This window comes from Ochotona princeps, chromosome 4, assembly GCF_030435755.1.
Source record: "Ochotona princeps isolate mOchPri1 chromosome 4, mOchPri1.hap1, whole genome shotgun sequence".
NCBI lineage: Eukaryota > Metazoa > Chordata > Mammalia > Lagomorpha > Ochotonidae > Ochotona > Ochotona princeps.
In genome coordinates, this window is record NC_080835.1 from 42,546,454 (window position 1) to 42,573,517 (window position 27,064).

General features: G+C 40.5%; 1 protein-coding gene across 1 annotated transcript in view; it reads left to right on the plus strand.

Annotated features, from left to right (window-relative positions):
• The window catches only part of COPB1 (COPI coat complex subunit beta 1), a 46,189-nt gene that overhangs the window by 14,295 nt on the left and 4,830 nt on the right, over positions 1-27,064 (plus strand). The window contains exons 8-18 of the mRNA XM_004593759.2: positions 1,828-1,947; positions 5,643-5,750; positions 5,830-5,976; positions 9,733-9,878; positions 12,144-12,240; positions 14,740-14,900; positions 15,929-16,049; positions 18,784-19,011; positions 19,156-19,335; positions 23,556-23,700; positions 25,577-25,696. Coding sequence (XP_004593816.1) covers positions 1,828-1,947; positions 5,643-5,750; positions 5,830-5,976; positions 9,733-9,878; positions 12,144-12,240; positions 14,740-14,900; positions 15,929-16,049; positions 18,784-19,011; positions 19,156-19,335; positions 23,556-23,700; positions 25,577-25,696 — 1,573 coding nt within the window. The remainder of the gene's footprint in view (positions 1-1,827; positions 1,948-5,642; positions 5,751-5,829; positions 5,977-9,732; positions 9,879-12,143; positions 12,241-14,739; positions 14,901-15,928; positions 16,050-18,783; positions 19,012-19,155; positions 19,336-23,555; positions 23,701-25,576; positions 25,697-27,064) is intronic.

A 27,064-nucleotide genomic window follows, 5' to 3' on the forward strand; every position in this document is an offset into this window, starting at 1 on the left:
GCTCTTTTGGGCCTCCCACATGGATGCAGGGTCCCAAGGCTTTGAACCGTCCTCCACTGCTTTCCCAAGCCACAAGCAGGGAACTGGATGGGACATGGTGCTACTGGGATTAAAACCGGCGCCCATATGGGATCCCGGCATGTTCAAGGCGAGGACTTTAGCCGCTAGGCCACCACGCTGGGCCCTCCTGTTTTGTTTTTTAAGATATTTTTATTGGAAAGGCAGATTTACAGAAGGATCTTTCATCCAGTGATTCACTCCTCAAATGTCCTCAGTGGCTAGATCTGAACCAATCCAAAGCCAGGAGCTACCTCTTGGTCTTCATGGAAGTGCTGAGTACGAAGCCTTGGTCCTTCATCCGCTGCTTTCCTAGGCCGTGAGAAGAGAGCTGCATGAGAAATGAGTAGCCAGGACACCAACCAGCCTTCTTATGGGATCCCAGCATTTGCAAGGAAAGAATTAGTTAGCCAGCTATTGTACCTGACCCTCCTTATTTTTTCTGACCTTGACAAATTTGAAGAATACTGAAAAGACCCTTCTGTTTGTTTGATATTTTCTGAAACTAGAATTGTGGGTTAGAATGCCTCAAAAGCTATGTGGTAATAGCATCATCAGTGAGTTTTCTCTGCATCAACTATTGTTACTCTGGCTTTTTTTTTTTTTTTAAGATTTATTTATCTGACAAGCAGAATTAGAAAAAAGGAATGGAGGAAGATAATGTGGTATTCTATTTTTTTCTGTTTTTCTCGTTATGTACTTAGCAGTTGGAATTGTTGAGTAAGGAAGAGCTGTCCTTTCTTTTCCCTCCCTTACTTCCTTTCCTTCCTTGTTTTCATGTCAGTGTGTATATTTTATCTTGTAGATCATAATCTAGCATCATCATTCTCTACTGTGTTGATTGGGTTATTTCGCTGTTAAGTGCTCTTTCAGATTTTGTCTTTTATCCTTGATTTTTTTTAGAAGATTTATTTTCTTTTTATTGGAAAGGCAGATGTACAGAGAGGAGGAGAAACAGAGAGAAACATCTTCCGTCCGATGATTCACTCCCCATGTGAGCGCAACGGCTGGTACTATGCCGTTCCAAAAGCAGAATCCAGGAACCTCTTCCGGGTCTCCCATGCGGGTGCAGGGTCCCAAGGCTTTGGGCTGTCTTCGACTGTTTTCCCAGGCCACAAACAGGAAGCTGGATGGGAAGTGGTGCTGCCGGGATTAGAACCAGTGCTCAAATGGGATCCCGGTGCGTTCAAGGGGAAGACTTTAGCCACTAGGCCACGGCGCCAGGACCTCTCCTTGATTTTTAAGCTTCCTGATTCTAAAATACTTTGTACATTCTTTGGCATAATGTGCTAAATATTGGCCAAGATACATTTTCGTATTCTCATTTGTTTTGTGCACTGTAATGCGTAGGTGTCAGATTTTGTTCCTAAAATGTGTATAGTAGCTATTTTGAGATTTTGTATCTGCTTTCTTCTGCCTTGTTCCTTAGATTGAAACCTTAAGTTTTAACTATTAATAGGTGTTTCTGCCTATAGCAATCCCTTTCCATTCTAAGGCTTCTAATTTCTGAAGACTTGAATAATAGCAAGATCTTGGGGTTTTTTTGCATTTTTTATTATATTTTTGACAATCTTTACATAGTTAGTTAAGGTAACAAGGTTCCAGGGCTACAGGAAAATGGGCAAGACTATTAGTTCCAAGCAGGATCGTTTTAAATGTACAGAATGCAGAAATGCAGACATTCCTTGCAGCAAATGCATAAACTCATTTTGGCCTACATTTACAATAAATGAATAACTTCTTACAAAATAAATTTTTTATTGCCCGTAGGCTGCTGCTCAGTGTTACATTGACTTAATTATTAAAGAGAGTGACAACAATGTAAAGCTCATTGTTCTGGATCGACTGGTGGAATTGAAAGAACATCCTGCTCATGAAAGAGTGCTCCAGGTAAGTGCTGTCGAAGAGAAATCCTAAATACAATGTTTTTTAGCTTTAGGTCATTTCTAGATTTTTTTAAACAAAGGGTTGTTTTGTGGGTTTTTTTGGTAAGATTTATTTATTTGAAAGTCAGTGTTATAGAAATCTTCCATTTGCTGCTTCAGTTTCCACATGGCTGCCAGGCCAAAGCCAGAAGCTATAAGCCAGGAACTTCATCTGGGCATCTCTTATGGGTGACAGAGGGCCAAGCCTTTGCACCATCCATTGCTTTTCCCAGGCCATTAACAGAAAGGTGGATTGGAAGTGGAGCCACCCAGAGGCGATATGGGATGCCAGACGTGGATGGAGTTCCTGGCTCCTGGCTTGAGCCTAGGCCATTGTGGGCCATCTGAGGAGTGAACCAGAAAATGTTTCCTCACTAGCACTCTCCTAGCACATAAATGAATGCATCTTTTTAAAATGTATTCACACATACATATTTATTCTTAAAGTGAAATATCTGTTTCATATTTGCAATGTATTGAATATTCCTTACATTTGAGATGTATTCATTTTAATTTGAATATGATTTACATTTCTTGGAGAATAATTACACCCTTGATTGAGAATAGAATACAATCAGAGTCTAAGAAATTAACAAACATAATCAATGAAAATAATGGTAGTTCCCCTATTCCTCGACCCTTCCCACCATAATTTGTGGTCCCAGTGGGTATATATTCTTCTCAACTATGTAAACATCATCAAAAATAAAATTTTTGAAAAAGATAAAAGAAAGTAATGGTAGTTGTAAAAGTAAACTCAGCAACAGATTAAATATAATTCTGATCTTGGATCAGAAAAACCGCAAAAAATGATGAATTTAGAAAAAGAAGAAATGTGAATATAGACTGTACTAGTTAATGGTATTGATCAAATGTTAAATTCTCTGACTTTGGCAATTATGTTCTGTTCTTAGAAGAAATCATCCCTGTTGGTAATTATACACTTAAAAATTTAGTAGTAGGGTTTTGATAAAGCAAGTTTATCACAATATTAACTAATGGATATAAGTGAAGAATATATAGCGGTTCATTCTCAATTTTAAGTTTTTTAAGATTAGTGTTTTTAAAGATCTATTTATTTGTATTTGAAAGACACAATTTTACAGGGATAGAAGGTAAGTCAAATAGGAAAGGGTCCATCCACTGATTCATTCCCCAAATGGCTACAGCTGAGCTGATCCGAAGCTGGGAACTCTGAGCCTCTTCCCAGCCTCCCATGTAGGTTCAGCGGTCCAAGGCCTTGTGCCATCCTCCACTGTTTCCCAGGACAGAGGCAGAGAGCTGGATTGAAAAGATCGCACTGCAGCCAGATCATGAACCAGCACCCATGTTAAATGCCACTGCTTGGAGACAGCGGATTAGATTGTAGATTGCTATGTCACTGTGCTGGCCTCAGGGGTTGTTGGTTCTGTTGTTGTTGTTGTTTAAATTTGAAAGGTTGAGTGACAGTGGGAGAAAGAGATCTTCCATCTGCTGGTTGATTCCCTAGATGGCTACAACAGCCAGGTATGGGTCAGGCCAAAGCTGTGGGTCTGAAAGTCAATCCTGGTCTCCCATGTGAGTGGCAAGGGCCCAGGTAACTTGGGCCATGTTCTGCTTTCTGGGACCATTAGCATAAAACCAGTCCAGCAGCAGAGCAGCTGAAACTCAAACCAGCACTCTAGTATGGGATGCTCATGTTACAATCAGCAGCTTAATCACTACACAGCAATGAAGTCCCCTGAAATACATTTTTAAACTTTTTTTTAAAAGATTTATCTATTTTTGTTAGAAAGGCAGATATACAGAGAGGAGGAGAGACAGAGAAACATCTTCCATTTGATGGTTCTCTTCCCAAGCGACCACAACGGCCAGAGTTGGCAAATCCAAAACCAGGAGCCAGGAACTTCCTTCAGGTCTCCCACGTGGGTGCAGGGTCCCAATGCTCTGGGCCGTCCTCAGCTCTTTCCCAGGCCACAAGCAGGGAGCTGGATGGGAAGTGGAGCTGCCAGGATTAGAACCTGTGCCCATATGGGATCCTGGCATTCAAGGCGAGGACTTTAGCCACTAGGCCATGCCACCAAGCCCTAATGTAAGCTTCTAAAGAAGTGAAATCATTTATAACTTAGAGTGTTAGTGTATTTTTAAAATAAGTATCAAAGATTTTTTAAAGTATCTTAAATGTTACAATTTCTGCAGAGTCCAATAATACCACACTTACCAATATTGTTAATAGTTCATATTATTTGATAACTACCCTGGACTCACATTTTCCCAGTTTTCCCCCAAATGGTCTAACAATTATTCTGGCTATTATATCCTTTTATTTTGTTTTTGTTTTAATTTATTTGTTTCTAAAGATTTATGTATTTGAAAGACAGAGTTACATAGATAGAGGGAGATGACAGAGAGAGTTTCTATTACTGCACTGGCTCACTCCCCAGTGGCCGCAACAGCCAGGGCTGTGCCAATCTAAAACCAGGAGGCAGGAGCCTCATCCAGCTCTCTGTAATGGGGGGCATCTTCACTGCTTTCCCAGGTACATTAGCAAGGAACTTGATCAGAAGTGGAACAGCCAGGACACAAACCAACACCAGTATGGGATGCCAGTGTCACAGGAGGTGGCTTTATCTGTAATGCCATGGTGCGAAACCCTATTTCATTAATTAATTCAATTACAATTTTTTTAAAAGATTTTAAAATTTTTATTGGAAAGTCAGATATACAGAGAGAAAAATCCTCTGTCCGCTGGTTTACTCCCCAAGTGGCTGCAATGGTCGGAGCTGGGCTGATCTGAAGCCAGGAGCCAGGAGCTTCTTCCAAGTCTCCCATGCAGGTGCAGGGTCCCAAGGCTTTTGGCCGTCCTCGACTGCTTTCCCAGGGCACAAGCAGGGAGCTGGATGGGAAGTGGAGCAGCCAGAATTAGAACTGGCACCTATATGAGATCCCGACACATACAAGGTGAGAACTGTAGCCACTAGGCTCTTGTACTGGGCCCAGATTTTAACATTTTATTTGTTATTTTAAAGGCATAGTGATAGAGAAAAAAAAAGAGATCTTCTGTCTACCAAATCACTCTGCAGGTGACTGCAAAAACAAGGCAAACTCCAGGCTGAAGCCAGGAACTTATAACCCTATCCACATCTCATGTGGGTGAGAGGAACCCAGGTTCTGGAGCCATCATCTACTCCCTTCCCAGACACATTAGCAGGGAACTAGATAAAAAGCAGAGTAGTCAGGATTCAAACCAGCACTCTGATATGGTATGCTAATATTGTAGGCAGAAGTTTAACGCACTGTGCCACAACTCCAGCCTCTCAGTCTCCTAATTATGAAAGGTATTTTTCCCTGACACTGATTTGAAGAGACCAGGCCAATGTCCTGTAAAACGCCCCTCCTTCTGCATGGATCTGTTATTTTTTTGTTGGTGGTGGTGTCATCGTCCTTGGACTTTGCAGTAAGATGTAAATTGTCTATAGAACTGAACAAGTCAAAGGAACATTTTCAGTATGATATTCTTTCACTTTGTGTCACCTGAGGAAGCTCAAAATTTATGGTTCTTATTATTATTTGTCAAAGATTGAAGATAGATGGTTAGAACCTACTCTGCAGTTAAATGGATTGTCTCCTAATAATGAAAAAGATTGGTGCTAATTCTGCATTTTTTGTGTGCTTTTTTAGGATCTGGTAATGGACATTCTGAGAGTATTAAGCACACCAGACTTAGAAGTACGGAAGAAAACTCTACAATTAGCACTGGATCTTGTCTCTTCTAGGAATGTTGAAGAGGTAAAAGCAAAACTCCAGCACACTGTATAAGCTCTGGGGGAAAACATGATATAATTGTCCCTCTTGTTTTGTTCTGTAGCTGGTTATTGTCTTGAAGAAGGAAGTGATTAAAACTAATAATGTATCTGAGCATGAAGATACTGACAAATACAGACAGCTCCTCGTACGAACATTACACTCCTGTTCAGTTCGGTTTCCAGATATGGCTGCAAATGTTATTCCTGTGGTATGTAATTCTGATTGCACTAACTTTGAAATTCTCTAACAGAAGGGTTTTTTGTCTCAATTGTAATCATCACATATTTTAATTTCAGAAAACTCAGCTGTACAGTTAGGGTTTGTTTTTTTTTTTAAGTTTTTGTTTAATTAATTCATTGATTTTATTGTTGTTAGAAAGGCAGGTTTACAAAGAGAAGGAAAGACAGAAAGATCGTTCATCCGCTGGTTCACTCCCCAAATGGCCACAATGAGCCAATCCAAAGCAAGGAGTCAGGAACCAGGAGCTTCTTTTATGACTCCCATATGGGTGCAGTGTCGTAAGGCTTTAGAACCATCCTCTACCCATGTCATAGCAGGGATCTGGATGGAAAGTGGAGCAGCCAGGACACAAACCAGCACCCATTTGGGACCTGGTGCCTGTGGGTGGCAGATTAGCCAGTTGAGCCACAATGCTAGTCCCCTAACGATTACTTTTTTTAAAGATTTATGTGTTTATTTGAAAAGACGACTTAAGAGAAAGGCGGAGAGAGAAATCTTCCATCCAATAGTTCACTTCCAAATGGCCATAACAGCCAGGACTGGTCTAGGCTCGAAGCCAGAAGCTTATCCCAGGTCTCCCAGATGAGTGCAAGGAACTGCTTTCCCAGTCACATTGGCAGGAAAATGGATCAGTATTAGAATTCAAAACAGCACCCGTGTGGGATGCTGCTGCAAGCAACAGCTGAACTTTGTAAACCCCAGCAATCCTGAAGATTTTAGTTTTTTATCTGAAAAGCAGAATCAGGGGCTGGTGTGATGGCAGGCTAATCCTCTGCCTATGTTGTTAACATCTCATTACGGCCCCAGCTTGTGTGCCAGCTGCTCATCTTATTTTTTTTTTTTTTGAAATGTACTTTTTTTTTTTTTAAAGATTTATTTTTTATTTTCATTGCAAAGACAGATATACTGAGAGGAGGAGAGATAGAGAGGAAGTGGAGCTGCCAGGATTAGAACCAGCAGCCATATGGGATCAAGGCGAGGACCTTAGCCACTAGGCCACGCCGCCAAGCCCTCATCTTATTTTTTTTTAAGGATTTATTTATTTTTAATGGACTGTAAGTTATACAGAGAGGAAGATCTTCTGTTTGCTGATTTACTCCCCATGTGGCTGCAACAGCCGAGGCTGAGCTGATCCAAAGCCAGGAGCCAGGAGCTTTTTCCAGTCTCCCATGTGGGTGCAGAATCCCAAGGCTCTGGGCCATCTGCCATTGCTTTCCTAGGCCACAAGCAGGGAGCTGGATGGCAAATGGGGCTCAGGGATTAGAACTGGCATCCACATGGGATCACAGCGGATATAAGGGGACGATTCTAGATGCTCCATTTTTGATCCAGGTGCCTGCTAAAAGGCCTTGGAAAGCCATGATGAAGCTCCTGGCTGCCAGAGCCAGACCAGCCCAGTTCTGCCCTTAGCTGCTATTTAGGAAGTGAACCAGTGAAGGGAAGATATCCCTCCCTGTCTCTCACTGTTCCTCCCTTTATCTCTGTCATTATGACTTTCGAGTATCATATGTTTTCTCTGATATAAGGCAACCTTCATGCAAAGTATAAGTTCAGTGGTCCTTTCAGTACTGTTTTTGCTGCAACTCATGGGTTTTAAATTTATGTTTTTATTTTCATTTATTCAAAAATATTTTTTTCTTATCAATTACTTTGTACAGTAGCATTGTTTTCTTTAGGAAAGTTTTTGATTTTCATTTCTTTCTTTTTTTTTTAAGATTTATTTTTATTTTATTACAAAGTCAGATATACAGAGAGGAGAGACAGAGAGGAAGAGATTCCGTCTGATGATTCACTCCCGAAGTGAACACAACGGCCGGTGCTATGCCAATCCGAAGCCAGGAACCTGGAACTTCTTCCTGGTCTCCCACACGGGTGCAGGGTCCCAAAGCTTTGGGCCGTCCTCGACTGCTTTCCCAGGCCACAAGCAGGGAGCTGGATGGGAATTGGAGCTGCTGGGATTAGAACCGGCGCCCATATGGGATCCCAGTGCGTTCAAGGCGAGGACTTTAGCCGCTAGGCCACGGCACCGGGCCCGATTTTCATTTCTTAAGTGACAAGGGGTCATTCAGTAGCATGTTATTTAACTTCATGTTACAAATTTCCTGTTTTTTTTCTCCTCTTGTTGATTTTGTTTTATGGCTTTTCATTTAATGAGATCTAGAGTCACTGTGTAATACGAACTGTCATATCCAGATGTGAAGATACAATGCAGTATGCATCTCTACTTCCAAATCGAAGATGGACTCTCAATGAAACTGCTAAATATATCTTGATAGTAGGATGCTAGACTCTGCCCTTGTCCATGCCCACAATGTCAGGATACACTGAAATAACAGAATGACAGACTTAAGACTGTTGGTGAAGGACTGTACTACTGTAATAATATGTGGGGGAGTCCAGGTATGGGGGAAACAGATGGTGGGGGGAAGGGAAGTTCTAGAGCCTATGGAACTGAATCATAAAAAAAAAATTCAACTTCTGGGGCCCGGTGCCGTGGCCTAGCGGCTAAAGTCCTCACCTTGAAAGCCCCGGGATCCCATTGGGCGCCGGTTCTAATCCCAGCAGCTCCACTTCCCATCCAGCTCCCTGCTGTGGCCTGGGAAAGCAGTCGAGGACGGCCCAAATCCTTCGGACCCTGCACCCACGTGGGAGGCCCGGAAGAGGTTCCTGGTTCCCGGCTTCGGATCGGCGCGCACCAGCCCGTTGCGGCTCACTTGGGGAGTGAATCATCAGATGGAAGATCTTCCTCTCTGTCTCTCCTCCCCTCTGTATATCTGACTGTAATAAAAATAAATCTTTAAAAAAAATTTTAAAAAAATTTAAAAATTCAACTTCAAAAAGAATGAGAATAAAATAAAATGAAAGGCAGACTTATAGAAAGAGAGGGAAATAAAAAGAATGAGATCCAGTTGCCACAACGACTGGCGTTGGACCAGGTTGAAGCCACGAGCCTCTTCTCAGGCCTCGCGTATGGATGCAGGAAACCAAGTACTTGGGCTGCCTCTGCTGCTTTCCCAGATATGGTGGCAGAAAGCTGAATTGCACATGAAGCAACTGGAACTCAAGCCAGCACCTGTGTGAAATGCCAGCCGTACAGGCAGCAGCTTGAATTGCCATACTATAGCACCAGCCTCACAATGGAGGAATCTTTATGTGTGTCCTGAACTTAGAATAAGAATTTGATTCCATCTTATGTCTTCATCAAAATATAAAGAAAAAAAAGTACTAAAGAAAGTAGCTCTACATAGTATTTTAATCAAAGTTTGTTATAATTACAGAAAATAAAATCATGTATATGTGTTACATAGGAGGGCTAACATTTCTTGGGGCTGTCATTTTGTGGCCCGTAAAGCTGCCATCTGCAGTGCTGGCATCCCATTTGATGCCAGTTTATGTTCCAGCTACTCCACTTCCAATCAACTTCCTGCTATTGTCCTGGGTAAAGAAGCAGAGAATGGCCCCGATGTTCGGACCATGCCACCCACATGAGACCATCAAGTTGATGCCCTGGTCTCCTGGCTTCAGCCTCACCTAGCACTGGCCGTTGGCTGCACATAAAACAGAAAGCATTTGTGGTTTTGTCTACATAATAGTTACACCTGTGTTTTATATTTTATTAGATATTTGAAATTTATTAAGGATTACATTTATCTGTTGGCCTTAGATGATTTTCCTTCTAAAAATTCTGTCTTGGTTAATCCTGTTTCCCTTTGTTTTCTTTTAGTTAATGGAATTTCTGAGTGACAGTAATGAAGCTGCAGCAGCTGATGTCTTGGAGTTTGTTCGTGAAGCCATTCAGCGATTCGATAACCTGAGAATGCTTATTGTGGAGAAAATGCTGGAAGTTTTTCATGCTATTAAATCTGTCAAGTAGGTTTAAAATGCCTTAGATAGAAGGTCAATTAAGCATTGTATCAGTGTCTGTCTTCCAAGGGTCAGTTATTAGAAAATATGTTGGAGACGAGATGGGTCAGGATAAATTAAGCATGACAACATCACTTCACGCCTACTCTCACTCAGTTCCTCCACAGCCATACTTTAAACTGTGAAAAAGGTGAAAGTAAATAATAAGTTCATTTTAGTATAAGAAATTTTGAAATCTGTGAATAGTTTTTCATAATGCACATTTTCTTTAAGCTTTTTGAAGACACTTCCTTCATGCATGAATTGCAAACAGATTTAATACAAAAATAGCTTAACTTTAAGCTATTTCCCATAAACTGTTTTATAAGCATTTCTCTTTTTTAAGGATTAATTTTGTTTATTTGAGAAAGAGTGACATTGAGATAGAGAAGCAGAGAGAAAGGAAGACAGATCCACTGATTGATTCCCCACATGGCTCTGACAACCAGAACTGGGCCAGGTCAAGGCCAGTAGTGTGGAATTCCAGCTGGGTCTTCCACATGGGTGGTAGGGTCCCCATTTTCATCTTTATCATTTTTTAAGTGGGAGAATTGAGAATACAACACAAATCTGTGTTTTTCTTCAGAAACCTTGGCTAATGAGGTGGCTTTATCATGTGCTCATTTTGTCTCCTTTAAAGCATCTGATGGATGGTGTCAGCATTTGTGGTACAACAGATTAAGCCACTGTTTGTGATGTTAGCATCCCTTATCGGAATGCCAGTTTAGCTCTGGCTGCTCTGCTTCAGATCCTGCAGTCATTTGCCTTTCAAATAAAATACCAAAAAAATTAAAAATGATATGATCTGATGGATAGACTAAATGAGACTTGCATTTAACTTGTCTGCTTAGATAGAAAAGAAGGGACCAGTAAAAAAAATATATCCTTTTTTATGGTATAAAATTGTGTTGATGCTTACGGAAATGACCAGGAACATTTGGGTTAAGCTGCAACTTGAGATGCCTGTATCTCTTACCGCAGTATATAGGATCAGTTTACAATGCAGCGTGCTGCTGATGCGCTCTCTGGAAGGTAGCAGATGATGGCTCAAGTACTTGGGCTCCTTGGCCACCCTCATGAAACATCTTTTGGTGTTCCTGCCTTCTGGCTTTGCCTTGGCCCAGCTCCGATTGTTGACAGGCTTTTGGGAAATGGATACACAGATGGAAGATTCTGTCTCTCTGCTGTCTATGGTCATACCACCCTGAACATGCCTGATCTTGTCTGTCTCTTCTCTGCCTTTCAAATAAAAAACAAAAGCTTAAAAAAGAGAAGGATTTCTTGGGGCCAGTGCTGTGGCATAGTGGGTTATCTGCCTATTGTGCCAGCATCCCATAGGGGTGTTAGATCAAGTCCCAGTAGCTCCAGTTCACTACCAACATGTGTGGAAAAGCAGTGGAAGATGGCTTACATGTTCAGTCCCTGTCACTTATGTGGAAGACCTGGAGGAAACTCCTAGATTCTGGCTCCTGCCTCCTACCTAACTCTTGACTTTGGCCTGGCCCAGCCCCAGACAGTGCAAGCATTTGGGGAGTGAGGTAGTGAATGGAAAATCTTTCTCTCTGTCTCTCTCTCTCTAACTGCCTTTCAGGTAAATAGATAAAATACGTTTCCTAGAGCCATAAATGATAAAGTCACATCATAATTTTGAAATGAGCACTTTGCTAGCACATTTGCACCTCATTTTTACTTCTATGTTATCAATAATAAGTGGGAACAATTATTTTTCTTTTAATCCTAGCGATATGTAGAGAGAATGAAAACTTAGAACTACATTAATTCTGAAGTGTTCATCTGTAATCTTTTAGAACAGCAGACTTTTGGTTTCTTGCTTGAGCTCAAATTCATAAAAGAAAGATCTATTTCCAGATGTGTCTGCCAAAGAAGCAAGACCATCATCCTCAGAGACTGAGGGTGCAACAGGGAGGTTTTTGAACAGGATCACTTGGATATTTATTATATTATTCACAGGCCACACAAAACTATCAACTTAAAAATTAGCCCACCATAGATTATTGAATTCTCAAGTCCCACCTTAACAAAGCCAGGCCAAGTTATTTCACAGGCAAGATTTTCCTCACCTTTGTTTTATAATCAGAGTAAAATAATGGAATAGAATTCTAATAAATACTGAATGCTGCATTTCATGATGTAACTATGCTTTGCAGTGAGGATTTGCATAAACGACTTGTGTGCCAGGTCCATGTTTCAGAGCTTGTGCTTCTGACCTAGGATTTACCGAGGAGCGTTATGGATCCTGGGAGAATACTGCAGCACCAAGGAAGACATTCAGAGTGTGATGACGGAGGTCCGCCGGTCCCTTGGAGAGGTGGGTTGTACTCTAGTGACTCCTACTTTATATGCTGAGTTTACTTACCAGTTTACCAAAAAAATGGTCTTTATACGAAGATTTGCTCTTGTGATTCTATTTATCAGTGTCTGGATTAAAGGAAAAAAATGTACTTTATTTACCCCAGTAAGTAAGCCTTATCGCCTATGGAGAATTAGGAGCTCTCCTTCTTCCGCTTAGCCATAAAACCTTTTTCTTCTAATCTTAACCCTTCTGGGTAAAATTTTGTTTGAACAAAAATCTTTTGTCCTTGAAAAAAATAAGTCGTATGAAATGTTGCTTTAGCCTCTCTGTTCTAAAGTAAGAATTCCTTAGAACAAGGCATATTTAAAATATTTATGTGCCAAAGCTAGTAGTATTACTACTGTTAGTAGCATCCCAAAGGATACCCATGCTGGAGTAGAAAGGACAGCGTACTGCGTGCCAAGAGACACGGATTCTAATCTTGGTTCTCCCAGTCATTAGTTCTGGGACCTAGAATTTCAGTTCTTAAACCAAAAAGTAGGCATAGGTTTTTTTGTTTAATTTTTTTTAAGTTATTTATTTAAGAAGTAGATCAAAGACTTCCCATCTGCCGGAGTCCAGCTCCAGCAGAGTTCGGAACTCGAGAAGGGTGCGTGGATGAGGCATAAAGAGGAAAGAAATGGACCACTACGATATCATGATCATAATGGACACTGCTGGAAAGCTGTCAGCTTTATTTATACAGAAGCAGTCAAACTCTGGCTCAGACTTTTTACGTCATGGTCAAGTGGGTGTTTCTAAGGATAATTCTGCCCTTTGTTTCACCTTAAAGCAGGATGTTATCCATCCTGACCCTGTGGTCAGGAAGTTCTCAATAGATGGTGCATATCAATCAGTAACACATTCCTACTACAATCCTCATTCTACAACTTAATCTTGAATCAGTTAAGGAAGGAAGTGCATCACAGAAGGAAGGACCTAAAGATCAAAGAAGGAGGGAATTAATAGATTCCCACTACACTTAGAGGCTTAACACCCTTGATTAGCAGATGGTCAATGGGGGCAGCCAAGACAGCAATAATAAAAGGCCCTTTTGCTAAAACAGTATCAGCAACATCTACTTCCAAGCTCACGTTGGTAGTAAACATTAACTCCAGAGAGGCAGACAATGCCTAAATAGATTATAGAATTCTCAGCGGGTGTCCATGCAAAGGGAGGTGGAGCTGCATTCAGGTGGTTTTAGAGACATCCGCTGGGCCCTGCCATACAGCAGGAAATTCCTTGCGGTCCTGCCTGCGATAGAACAATACTCTTCACACCTTCCTGTCTTCCACCCCCATCACACAGACCCCAGCACCACCCATCCACTGGTTCACTCCCCCCCAGAGCCTGCAACAGGCAGGGCTGGGCCAGGCTAACCTTGGAAGCTGGAAATTTGATCCACATCTCCCATAAGAGCATCAGGAAGCCAATACTTGAACCATTACTACTGCCTCATAGGAGCCACCTCAGCAGAAAGCGTAGAGTCAGGAGCCTGTACCAGGGTCTTGAACCCATGCAACCCAGTGGTTGATGCAGGTACTTTAACTACTAGGACCCCCAGACATTATTTTTTTCATCTATACATAAAAGGATTCAAATAGATAGTGATAAAGAGACTTTATAGTTTTTAGATTAGATGATAGACTGATAATGAATATCTAGTATCCATTATTTTAAAAGGTAGTTGATGAAGTGGGCATTGTAGCACTGCCGGTTAAGCCACTGCTTGGGACTCCTGTGTCCCATCGGAGTGCCAGTTTGAGTTCCAATACCTGCTCTTCTAATACAGCTTCATGCTGTTGTATCCTGGGAGGCAGCTAATGGCTCAGTGATCTGGGTCCTGACCCATCCGTGTTGGAGACTGAGGTGGAGTTCCAGGTTCCTGGCTTCAGCCTGTCCCAACCATGGCTTTTGTGAGCATGTGGGGAATGAAAGATGAATGAAAAACTCTCTCATTCACTTGCTCTCTGTCTTTGTCATTCCCTCTGTCTGTCCAGCTTTGAAAGAAATAAAAATAAATGAGTATGGTAAAGTTTCAGAAACAGAAGCTGGTTGTTGAAGTACTACACAAATAAGATTTGTTTCATTTTAAAAGGATGAGTGCTACTGTTTAGTATTTGTAGGGAAAGAGTATAGAGGAATAAGGCTTAGAGAGCTATCTGCTGTGTATTTGACACTGTCCTAAGCATTTTTCTATTAAAATTGAGATTTCTGTTTACAGGGTTAAGAAACTTGACTCATTGTGGTTGAACTGACTTATCCTGAGCCGTAAATTGCAGAATATGAATTGAAATCTAAGAACATCCAGCTTGAGGGTCTCTGGTCCTCCCAGTACATTATCTTAGAAAGGAAAGAAAGCTGGAAGCAAACATCTCATCAGGAGAATTCCTTCTTTATAGAAATGATAGAATTCGTGTAATTTTGCTTGCTTTTAGTATTATCACTAAGTTTGTATTTCCAATTGACTTTCAGATCCCAATAGTAGAATCAGAAATAAAGAAAGAGGCTGGTGAGCTAAAACCTGAAGAAGAAGTAGCTGTGGGGCCAGTTCAGAAACTGGTTACTGAAATGGGTACTTACGCCACTCAAAGCGCTCTGAGCAGTTCTAGACCTGCCAAGAAGGAGGAAGACAGGTAATGCATGACAGCTGTGCCCTGCCAGCAGTGCTACTTTTATGTAAAGACAGTCACATGATGTACTCTCCCTCATTAGTCTGCTTTTATGATCAAAATGAAAGTCTTTGGGCCCGGTGCGATGGCCTGGTGGCTAAATCCTCACCTTGCGCACGCCGGGATCCCATATGGGTGCTCGTTCGTGTCCTGGTTGTTCTACTTCCTTTCCAGCTCTCTGCTTGTGGCCTGGGAAAGCAGCAGAGAATGGCTCAAAACCTTGGGACCCTGTGCCCATGTGGGAGACCTAGAAGAAGCTCTTGGCTTCTGATGAGCTCAGCTCCCACCATTGCAGCCACTTAGGGAGTGAAGCAGTGTGCGGAAGATCTTTCTCTCTGTGTCTCCTCTCTGTAAATCTGCCTTTCTAATAAAAATAAATAAAAATTTGTAAAAATAAAAATTTATCTATTTATGGTTTTATTTGTTTGAAAGATTCTCTCAGAGATAGAAGGAGAGACAGATCCTATATCCACTGATTCACTTGGGAATTGACTGCAATGACCTGGCCCAGCCAGGCTGAAGCCAAGAGCTTCATCTGAGTCTCATGTGGCTGCCCAAGCACTTGAGCCATCTTCTGCTACTTTCCCAGATACGTCAACAAAGAACTGGGCTCAAAGTGGGGCATCTGGGACACTAATTGGTGTCCACATGAGATGTAGTGTCACAGGTGGCAGCTTAACACACTACACCACAATACTGGCTAATTATTTAGTTAAGAGACAGCATCTCTCTTCACTCCCCAAGCTCTTATAATAACTGGAAATCCTGACTGTGTGCATCTCTTGCACATGCTTGTCAGGGACCCAGTTACTGGAGCCCTCTCCTGCTGCCTCCGGGGTCTACTAAAGTTATGTTTGCTTTTTTCTTGTTAGTACTAAAAGAGGAAACTGAGGTCCTCATAGCTGAAGGGTGACAGTGGCTTAGTGCAGTCATTCAAAAGCTGCATGCTGCTGAAAAGGTACTGGGTTTCATTTTTCTGTATTGCTTTACAGACCTCCTCTGAGAGGATTCCTTCTGGATGGAGATTTTTTTGTTGCTGCTTCCCTTGCCACAACTCTGACCAAGATTGCCTTGCGCTATGTGGCTTTGGTTCAGGAGAAGAAAAAGCAAAATGTAAGTTCATTTATTCTAAATTTATCCAGCAACTGAATATTAAACACCTATTGTATACATTATAAGTTAATGCTAGATATTCCAGTGTGAATAGTTTAATAGGGAATCTGAACACAGCAATATCCTGTTACTATAAATTTGATGAAAGAAGGCCAGCACTGTGGCTCAACAGGTTAATTCTCCACCCTGTGGTGCCAGCATTCCATATGGGCACCAGTTCATGTCCCAGCTGCTCCACTTCTGATCCAGTTCTCTGCTGTTGGCCTGGGAAAGCTGCAGAGGATGTTCCAGGTCCTGGGGGACCCTGTACGCCGATGCAAGACCCAGAATACGGGATCCTGGCACCTTTAAGTGGAGAGTTAGGAAGAAATGGAAAGGTAAAGATCTCCTATTCTCAGGCTTACTAAGGGTGCGGCTGCCAGAGCTGGACCAGGCCCAGGCCAGGAGCCTGCAGTTTCATCTGGGTCTCCACATGGTTGGCAGTGAACTGATGTTCATGTGGGATGCTGGCGTCATGGATGGTGGTTTACTTGCTGCACCACAACACCGGCTTCCCCAAAGGCTGTTTGAAATACCCTCGTACTTCCCCTCCTCCGTACTGTGTTCTGCCTTTAAACCTGCCTATTTTATGTAATGATATGATGCATTTTCTAAATTAAGTAGTCAGTCCTTTGTAATTTTTGTTTTCTGATATCTGGACTGGGTGGAGAGGGGCTGAATGTTGGAAACAAGGACAATTTCAAGTACTTTCCTACCTTCTTGTGTGCTTTTTTTAAAAAAATTTTTGTAAAATATAGATAACATGACATGTGCCATTTCAAGTGACATTAAGTACAAGTCACTCACATGCAAGATAGAAACTCAGTTACTTGAGTTATCACAGCTGCTTCCGGAGTCTGCATTTACAAGCAGCTGGAGTTAGGAGCCACGGCTGGCAATCAGGCACAGGCACTCCAGGCTTAAATACAGATGTCCTTACTGCTAAGTCTCCAACCTTTTTTTTTTTGTTGTTGTTGTTGTTGAATCCACCTTACTGATTTCCTCTGATCAACAATTGCTTCACCTCTAGAAGTCTAGAAGCTGAGATTGTTTACTGAAACCTCTTTAAAAGAGCCAGACATACTTCTCGTAATATATATAGTTAATAATTTGCTGTAAAGGAGGAGATACAGTTGTTGATTGTCTCACATTCCATTCATAGCATTCCTAGGGCTCCTCGTTGTTTCGCATATAACTGAATTTCTCTCTGGTATCTACAATTTTTGAAAGATATCTTTGATTATAAAATTCTTAGTTTACAAGCTTTTCCCTTTTTGTACTGAAAGATACAGTTCCATTGTATTTTGTGTTTCTGATGAGAAGTCTGCTGTCATTTTTGAACTTACATAGGATATGTTCTTTTTTCTCTGGTATTTGGGGTTTTTTTTTTCTAGTATTTGTTTTTGTTTCAAAGATACATTTTTTTTTTAAAGACTTACTTTTATTTTATTACAGAGAGGAGGAGAGACAGACAGGAAGATCTTCCGTCTGATGATTCACTCCCCAAGTGAGCCGCAATGGCCGGTGCTGCGCCGATCTAAAGCCGGGAACCTGGAACCTCTTCCGGGTCTCCCACGTGGGTGCAGGGTCCCAATGCTTTGGGCCGTCCTCGACTGCTTTCCCAGGCCACAAACAGGGAGCTGGATGGGAAGTAGAGCTACCGGGATTAGAACCGGCGCCCATATGGGATCCTGGGGCGTGTTCAAGGCGAGGACTTCAGCCACTAGGCCACGCCACCGGGCCTGTGTTTCAAAGATACATTTGTTTCGGGGCCCGGCGGCTGTACCACAACACACGGTCCTGATCCTCGGTTTTTTAAATAAAATAACTTTTTTGTTTTAAAGAATTATTTTTTATTGCAATGTCAGATATACACAGAGAGGAGGAGAGACAGACAGGAAGCTCTTTCCTCCGATGGTTCACTCCCCAAGTGGCCGCAACAGCCGGAGCTGAGCCAATCCAAAGCCAGGAGCCTCCTCCAGGTCTCCCATGCAGGTGCAGGGTCCCAAGGCCATCTTCAACTGCTTTCCCAGGTCACAAGCAGGGAGCTGGATAGGAAACAGGGCAGCATTAGAACCAGCACCCATATGGGATCTCGGCACATTCAAGGCGAAGACTTTAGCCATTAGGCTACTGTGCCAGGCCCCAGAATAACATTTTGAGATAATTTAGGATGATATATTTGGTTTTGTTACATTTCTCAAGAAAATGATACCAAAGTTTTATTGTATCTATCCTAATTGTTAGAAAGTGAATGCTGAAGTATTTATTAGATAAAAAAATCTTTTGTATGTTTAGCAGCATCAAAAAAGTATGCATATAAGAAAATAAATTAGCAGTTTAGCAAAAATGTTAACAACTGGTTAAATGTGTCATCTTTTTAGCTTTTCTGTGTCTGAGAGAAAAAAGATAACAGCGTTCTGTGAGGGAATTATGGGAAAGACTGGAGCAAGGGAAGAGCAGCAGAAAGCAAGCTCTTTCACTTGGGGGTTACCTGAAGCCTTAGGAAGTAGCAGAGTCAAAAGGAAGGAGAGTGGTACAAAAAGATACTGTGGAAATGACGTCTAAAGCATTTGATGTCTTATTCAAGTGAAGTGAACAGTTAATTTATTTCTTGGATTGTGAGTTACATTGCAATGACATTTATTGCAGTTGGGGAATCATGACACAAGAACCTGTTTTTCTTGTTTTCTAGTCTTTTGTTGCTGAGGCTATGTTGCTCATGGCTACCATCCTTCATCTGGGAAAGTCTTCTCTCCCTAAGAAACCAATCACTGATGATGACGTAGACCGAATCTCCCTGTGCCTCAAGGTTTTGTCTGAATGTTCACCTTTAATGAATGACATTTTCAATAAGGAATGCAGACAGTCCCTTTCTCATATGTTATCTGCTAAACTCGAAGAAGAGAAATTATCCCAAAAGGTAAGGTGTATATGGTAGAACCATTAGAAAAGCTTTATGTTTGGTTTAGTTTTTAAAATCTTGATTTTTTTTTCAGTCTTCATATCTGAGGGTTGTTGCAATTTAAGATTCAATAAAAGTTCATTTATTATTTTCTCAACACAGAAAGAATCTGAAAAGAGGAACGTGACAATACAACCTGATGACCCCATTTCCTTCATGCAACTAACCGCTAAGAATGAAATGAACTGCAAAGAAGATCAGTTTCAGCTGAGTTTGCTGGCAGCAATGGGAAACACGCAGAGGAAAGAGGCAGCAGATCCCCTAGCGTCTAAGCTTAACAAGGTAACAAAATACCACATACTCTGCAAATTAAACTGTAGACTTAGGAAACTAGTGATCAGAAAGTTGCTGGTCCTGCTGTTTTTTTGAAAGAAAAATAAGCTGGTTTATATATAGCGTTAGTTTTTGTCAAGCCATTATAATTGATAGGACCATTAAACTTTAATTGAAACTCATAAGCTAATGAAATATTTACTATAGTAATATAAATAGTACTGCAAATCCATTAGATAATTTTATAACTTGAGCTGGTTATGTTGATGAGAATCATAAATTAGTAAATATTATATCCTTGTAAGTTAGCTTACTTTTTTTTTTAAGTTGGCTTACTTTTTAAAGGGAAACTAAACAAGCCAGATAAATACTGCACTGAAAATAGACACGAGACAACTAAATCATAATCTATAGGCTTTTAAGGTGTATAGAACCTGGTTGTATATAAACTAAAATCGGATTGTCAATGAAGAAGTCACAGGATGTGGTTAAGAACTTGCATTTTTTTTTTAACATATTGGTTACTCAGTACTATGTCCACTAATTCCATAATGTTATAAATTGTTGCTGATGTTATGTGGGGGCTTTTAATTGATTGGAATGATACTCGGCCGGCTCTACCTCCGTACCAGAGATGGTCTCACCAAGAAACCATTGAACTTATCTGGACAATAAGATACTGGACTCTATGCTTATTACATGCTTGCAATAAAAGAATCTCAACTGAACTTGAACTGTGGCAATGCAGCAAGGTGGAGGAATCCACTATGGGGGGAGGGTTTGGGGAGGGGTGGGGAGAATCCCAGTACCTATAAAACTGTCACATAATGCAATGTAATAATAAATAAGTAAGTAAATAAATAAAACAAAAAAACAAAGGGAAAAGCCCCACCCAACCTCCCACCCATCACAGGTCTCCAATGTGAGGCATGCTCCGAGGGTCCTGCTCAAGCAGTTTTGCTAGTTCAACAGTTCTGAATTGCTGCCAGTCTTGCCATTCCAATCGTGATGAAACCTATTCAGAATCCACTGGCTGACATAATCTCTTCATAGTTGGGGTTCTGAGATCAGCAGTTCAGTTAGAGGGATCTCCAAAGAAACTTCATCTGAGATGATCCCAAACCTGGTTCTGTCCTCTCTTTAACTCTGTCTTTTCAATAGAAAATGTAAGTTTATTGGTTAAAAATAAATAAATAAATAAAGTTGGCTTACTTTTTAAAGGGAAACTGAACAAGCCAGATGCTGACATCTCCCATGACCTTTGCTTCTCTGTTGCTTTCTGCTTCATCTTACTGTTTTTTAGATTTGTTTGTTTTTATTGAATGGTCATATTTACAGAGAGAAGGAGAGACAATGAGAAATCTCTTTTTTAAAAAAAAAATATTTATTATTATTGGAAAGCTGGATATACAGAGAGGAGGAGAGACAGAGAGGAAGATCTTCCATCCGATGATTCACTCCCCAAGTGAGCCGCAACGGGCCGGTGCGCGCCGATCCGATGCCGGGAACCTGGAACCTCTTCCGGGTCTTCCACACGGGTGCAGGGTCCCAATGCTTTGGGCCATCCTCGACTGCTTTCCCAGGCTACAAGCAGGGAGCTGGATGGGAAGTGGAGCTGCCAGGATTAGAACCGGCGCCCATATGGGATCCCGGCGTGTTCAAGGCGAGGACTTTAGCCGCTAGGCCATGCCACCGGGCCCGAGAAATCTCTTCTATCCACTGGTTCACTCCCCAAGTGGCCACAACAGCCAGAGCTGAGCCAATCCAAAGCCAGGAGCCAGAGCTTCTTCCAGGTCTCCCATGCAGGTGCAGGGTCCCAAGACTTGACTGCTTCTCCAGGCCACAGGCAGGGAGCTGTATGAGAAGTGGGGCTGGTGGGATTAGACCTGGCACCCATATGGGATCCTGGTGTGTGCAAAGCGAGGACTTTAGCCACTGGGCTACTGCGCCAGACCCTCTTGCTTTCTACTTTAAATAGAGCAACTCTGCTTTTATAGTCTTTATATATTGAGTTTTGTGTAAGATGTCATTATAAAGGCAATTTGACTCTTTTAAATATTCATTCAAAACTCAGTTACTTAATTTTAGCCTTTATCTGTTAGATAAAGAAACTGATTTTGTTGTTCAGGGCAAAAAGCAGTACAAGTAAAATTGCTGAAGCATGTTTTCTTCCTGCAATGGTCTCGTCTACTTTCTTCCATTCCTTGATTCTTCACAGCCTAATCAGTGGTCCACATTGGCCTGCATCCTTCTCAGCTGTGTAAACATCATCAAAAATTTAAAAAATGTCTTCCTTAAAGTTAGGAATTGATGTTATCAGTGTTAGATACATACTTCTTAAAATTTTTTGAATTATAAAATTACATAGCATATTTAACACTTGAATAATTTTTAAATGTGTGATTTTATGGCATTCATTAAATTCACATTGTACAGCCATCTCAGTACTTTTTTCATGTTGTAAAACTGAATCTCTGTATCCATTAGACAGTAACTACTGATTCCTACTTCCCCATCATTAGACAGTTACCATTCTGTCTCCAGGATTTTGACTACTCTGAATATCTTGCATAAGTAAAATAACATTTGTCCTTTTGTGGTTGGCTTTATTTTGTTTAGAATAATGTCATTAGGGTTCATCCATATTATAGCTTAAATCAAAGCTTCCTGTTTAAGACTGAATAATATTTCATTATAAATGTATCCCACATTATGTTTATCCACTTACTTGTGTCTTGGCAGGTGGGATACTTCCATATCTTAGCTATCATGTTTAATATGCCATGTTTGAACGTGTATGTACAAGTAGCAACAGATAGATACCAAGCAGGGAATCGCTGCTTTTGGTTATTTTGAGTATAAATCCTGAGGTAGAATTGTTAGATCTTACAGTAATTCTACTTTTAAATTTTTTTGAGGAGCTATCTTAACTGTTTTCTGTGTTAAATGACCACTAGCAGTATTCAGGAATTCTGGTTTCTCCATATCTTTAATAGTTGTTGTTTTCTGGGATTTGCTTTTTTGTTTTTGTTTTTTTTCCATAGCCACTACCGTTACGGATGTGAAATGTTGTCTCTTTGCAATTTTGATTTGCATTTCTCTATTGGTGTTACTGAGAGTTCTTACATGTGGGTAATGGCCATTTCCATCTGTTCTTTGTTAAAATACATGATTTTGCAAATATTATCTCCCATTCTGTGTGTTGCCTTTCACTCTGTTAATGTACAGAAGCTTTTCATTTTAATGTTGTCCAGTTAATCTATAATTTCTTGTTGACTGTACTTTTGATGACATTGCATTTTTAATATACTCTGAGTGTTTTTTATTAGAGGGTGTATGAAGTATTTAATCTTTGTGGCCTTATACGAATTTCTTGCTGTATGATCTGTTTATTTCCTGAGTTCGGGTAGCAAAGCCTAACATACTAATTTAGTTTTTTTTTTTTTTTATAAGAATTATTTATTTTATTACAAAGTCAGATATACAGAGAGGAGGAAAGACAGAGAGGAAGATCTTCCGTCTGATGATTTACTCCCCAAGTGAGCCGCAACGGGCCGGTGTGCGCCTATCCGAAGCCGGGAACCTGGAACCTTCTCCATGTCTGCCACGCGGGTGCAGGGTCCCAATGCATTGGGCCGTCCTCAACTGCTTTCCCAGGCCACAAGCAGGGAGCTGGATGGGAAGTGGAGCTGCCGGGATTAGAACCGGCGCCCATATGGGATCCCGGCGTGCTCAAGGCTAGGACTCTAGCCGCTAGGCCACGCCGCCGGGCCCCCATACTAATTTAGTTTTGATTCATGAGTTCCAAAGAACAACAAGGAATTTAACTGGAAATATATACAAATGTATTCAGTTCCTAAATAAAACATTTAAATGTACTTACAGAACATATGTAATTTTTTTTTATTAGACATATTTAATGTCTGTTTACTACTGAACTAGCTAGGCTAAAAACTATATATAAACTTTATGCCAAAATTATGGAGCTGAAAAAACAATAGGTTTCTGAATATCTTTTATTTTCAACTAAGTTTTGTGTGAATACTTTTTTTTTAATCTAGACCTATTGTCTACTGTCCCACTTCCAATTTCCATTTCTACTTGACAAAACAGTTTTATTATACATGTTTCTAAATGACTTTGCTAATCTAAGCGTTTCTGTTAATTTACTTACCAGAATTAATAATTTGGTGAGACTGTTAATGATGCCTTTGCTTTTGTTTTTGCAGGTCACCCAGTTGACGGGTTTCTCAGATCCTGTGTATGCAGAAGCTTATGTTCATGTCAACCAGTATGATATTGTCCTGGATGTACTTGTTGTGAACCAAACCAGTGATACTTTGCAGAACTGCACATTAGAATTGGCTACTCTAGGTGAGGAACTTTATCGGACAGGAAAGGTGGAGAGACTGTTATGTAGTACATCTTCATGGCAGATTGTGCATAGGGTTCAGTATAAGCGTGCTCTTGAATAACATTTTGAACCAGGGCTTAGTTTTCACATTTTACACGTAACCGCCTTCAACCCCATGGTCTAGATTTCTGTTGTTGACTTTCTGTTACTCTTGACACATTTATATGGGATCATTCATTGAACTTAATCTAGTAAATGTAAGTTTTTTTTTAGATACAATAAGAGCTATTTAAGCTAGAGGTTTAGTGAGAAACTCAGAAGTTTAAATGTCTTAGAATTAAATATTTTCTGAGTCATAATGGTTGTGTGTCACATGTGGCTGGAATAATGTTTCATTATGACATTTGGCAGTATAAGAGTATATTTTTCTTTTAATTAAGGCACTTATGACAGACTTTACCACTCTTACATCTGGTTTTTACATTGGAAGAATTAATTATGTAGGAGCAATGCATTGCTTCTAGCAAATTTCATGTGTCTTCTGTAAAAATTAAGAGACTTCAGGATAAAAAAGGAGAACATAATTTTGTCCTGCCTTCTTCACTATAGCCTGATGCTTATATAAAAACTACGTCTCCGGAATTTTCAAATTGGAGCCAACATTGTGGTGCATGTGATTAAGCCACCTCCTGCAATGCCCAGCTTCTCACATACTCACTGCTTCCAATTCCTGCTGTTGCTCTTCTAATTCAGCTTCCTGCCAATGTGCCTGGGAAAGCAGCAGAGGATGCCCCATTACTTGGATACTCCACCCACATGGAAAACCCTAATGGAGCTCCATATTCCTGGGTTCCTCCTGGATCAAACCTGGCCAAAGTGGTCATGTGGGGAGTAAAGCAGCAGATGAAACAACTCTTTCTAATTCTACCTTCCCAATAAGTAAACTTTTTTTTTTTAAGTTTAAAAACCTTCATGCAAATTTTAAATTTTTAAAATGTAAGACCTAAGCTTTAAGTAATTGTCCCACCTGAATTGAATATAGAAATACTGAAATGTCCATAATTGTTTGAAAATATACATATTGTTATGAGGATATTAAATGATTTGTGTTCATAATATTGAGTCATATTGTTCATGTTTATTTTGCTAGAAACTATTCATCCATTTTATTTTTTTAGTTTTTATAACTTTTATTTACTTATCTGCAAATATTTTTTGCTTTTACTGATTTGTACATTTAAAAATTATTTACTTTTTTTGTAAAGCAAGCACATGGATCTCTCATCACTGGTTAACTCCCCAAATGCCTGAAATAGCCAAGGAATGCAGTCTGTGTTTCCCCTGTGTGTGGGGGGCACCCAGTCCTTTCCCCACTGCCTCTCAGATCATTAATTAGCAGGGAACTGAGCTAGAGCTTGAGCCAAGCACTGCAGTATGGTATATAGGCATTCCGCGTGCTATCTACTGCTGTGCCGAAACAACTGCTGCAAAAGCATACATTTTAAAGCTTTAGAGGTGACACATTCATTTTTTTTTAAGATTTATTCATTTTTATTGGAAGGGCGGATATACAGAGAGGAGGAAAGACAGAGGAAGATCTTCCATCCGATGATTCACTCCCCAAGTGAGCCGCAATGGCCCGTGCTGAGCCGATACGAAGCCGGGAACCAGGAACCTCTTCCGGGTCTCCCACACGGGTGCAGGGTCCCAAAGCTTTGGGCCGTCCTCCACTGCTTTCCCAGGCCACAAGCAGGGAGCTGGATGGGAAGTGGAGGTACCGGGATTAGAACTGGCACCCATATGGGATCCCGGGGCGTTCAAGACGAGGACTTTAGCCGCTAGGCCACGCTGCCAGGCCCAATACATGTATTTTTAACTATGTCTTAACTTTTTCAGGAGACCTGAAACTTGTGGAAAAGCCATCTCCTTTGACTCTTGCTCCTCATGACTTTGCAAATATTAAAGCTAATGTGAAAGTAGCATCAACAGAAAATGGAATAATTTTTGGTAATATAGGTAAGGTGCTATTTTGTAACATGTGCTAGTTCAGTATTTTTTAATTGGGAATTTCTGTAGTGAGTAGCTGTGGAGAGTACTTGAGGACAGAACCTTAGTCTTTCATTCACTTGTCATTTTGGGGTCACTCGCTTTGTTGCCAAGCATTGTTCTATGTTCTGGATATACAAAGATGAACAACACAGTGTAACTGTCTTGAAACTGTTAGACAAAAGGAAGAGGAAATACATGATCATAACACATAGGGTTAAGGACTAATGTATATACTATATGCTTGTGGATTGTGGTATATAAAATGGTGACAGAGTAGAAGGATCTGTGAAGGAAAAAGATATGGTATCAAAGGCTAACATTTAATTGAGTCTAAAACTTCCTATACACCTTTGTTGTCATGTATACAAGGATATTTCAAACATGGGATTAGTTTGGTCAGAGGCATTCTGTCCCTAAACATATTTTCCAACATGGTGAGAAACAAAACATGGTGAAAAACGAAAGATCTCTGTCCTTAGATAGCTTGTAATTGAGTAAAGAAAATGTATTTAAGTATTGCAACTGTGTTAACTAGATACATGCACTATATAATGGTGAGTGCTGGCAGAGTTCCTGTTCTAGGTAGGAATCAGGAAGGGATTTAACCAATTCTCAGAACCAGCAGCTTTACGGAGGCCTTAATGTTTTAGGAAGATTTTGAGAGATCTCTAAGTGTTCTACAGAGAGATGAGGGTGCAACTGAAACAAATGGAAGTAGTTTGATATATCTGGAATATAGAATGAATAGAGGGTGGTGGAAAGGAAAAATGAGATTAGGGAGCTTTGTAGAAATTATATTTTATTTGACATGCTAAGAATTTCACTTTTATTTTTTGAAAGGATAACATTAAGGAATTATAAGTTACTGAGTTAAATGATGATATGTTTCTGTGAATGTACTGTGGAAGGTTGATTAGAAGCGGCAGGAAGATTAGCTAGTGGACTGTATCAGAAGCCCAGGTCACACACGGCTTGAACAGGTGCAGTAGTAGTTGGAAGACAGAGAAGGAATGAATGAGTGTTGAAGAAGGAAGTAGTTTGAGTATCCCTCAGATTTCTGGATTGTATTAGGTGTTTGGTTTTGTCACTCACCAAACCAGGAGACACAGGAGAATAAATTTGAGAGAATACATAATTTTATCTTGAGTAAGTTAAATGTTGAGGTGTCTGAAGATAACCAACATCAGTTTAATGTAAATCTTGTCATACAAAATCTAAACTAGATCTTAACTATTTGAAAATCAATAGGAATAAAAAAAATCACACAGAAAAGACAAAACAAATGAAAAGAAGGGAGACTTAAAAACATGACCCAAGAGAACAACAAAAATAAGA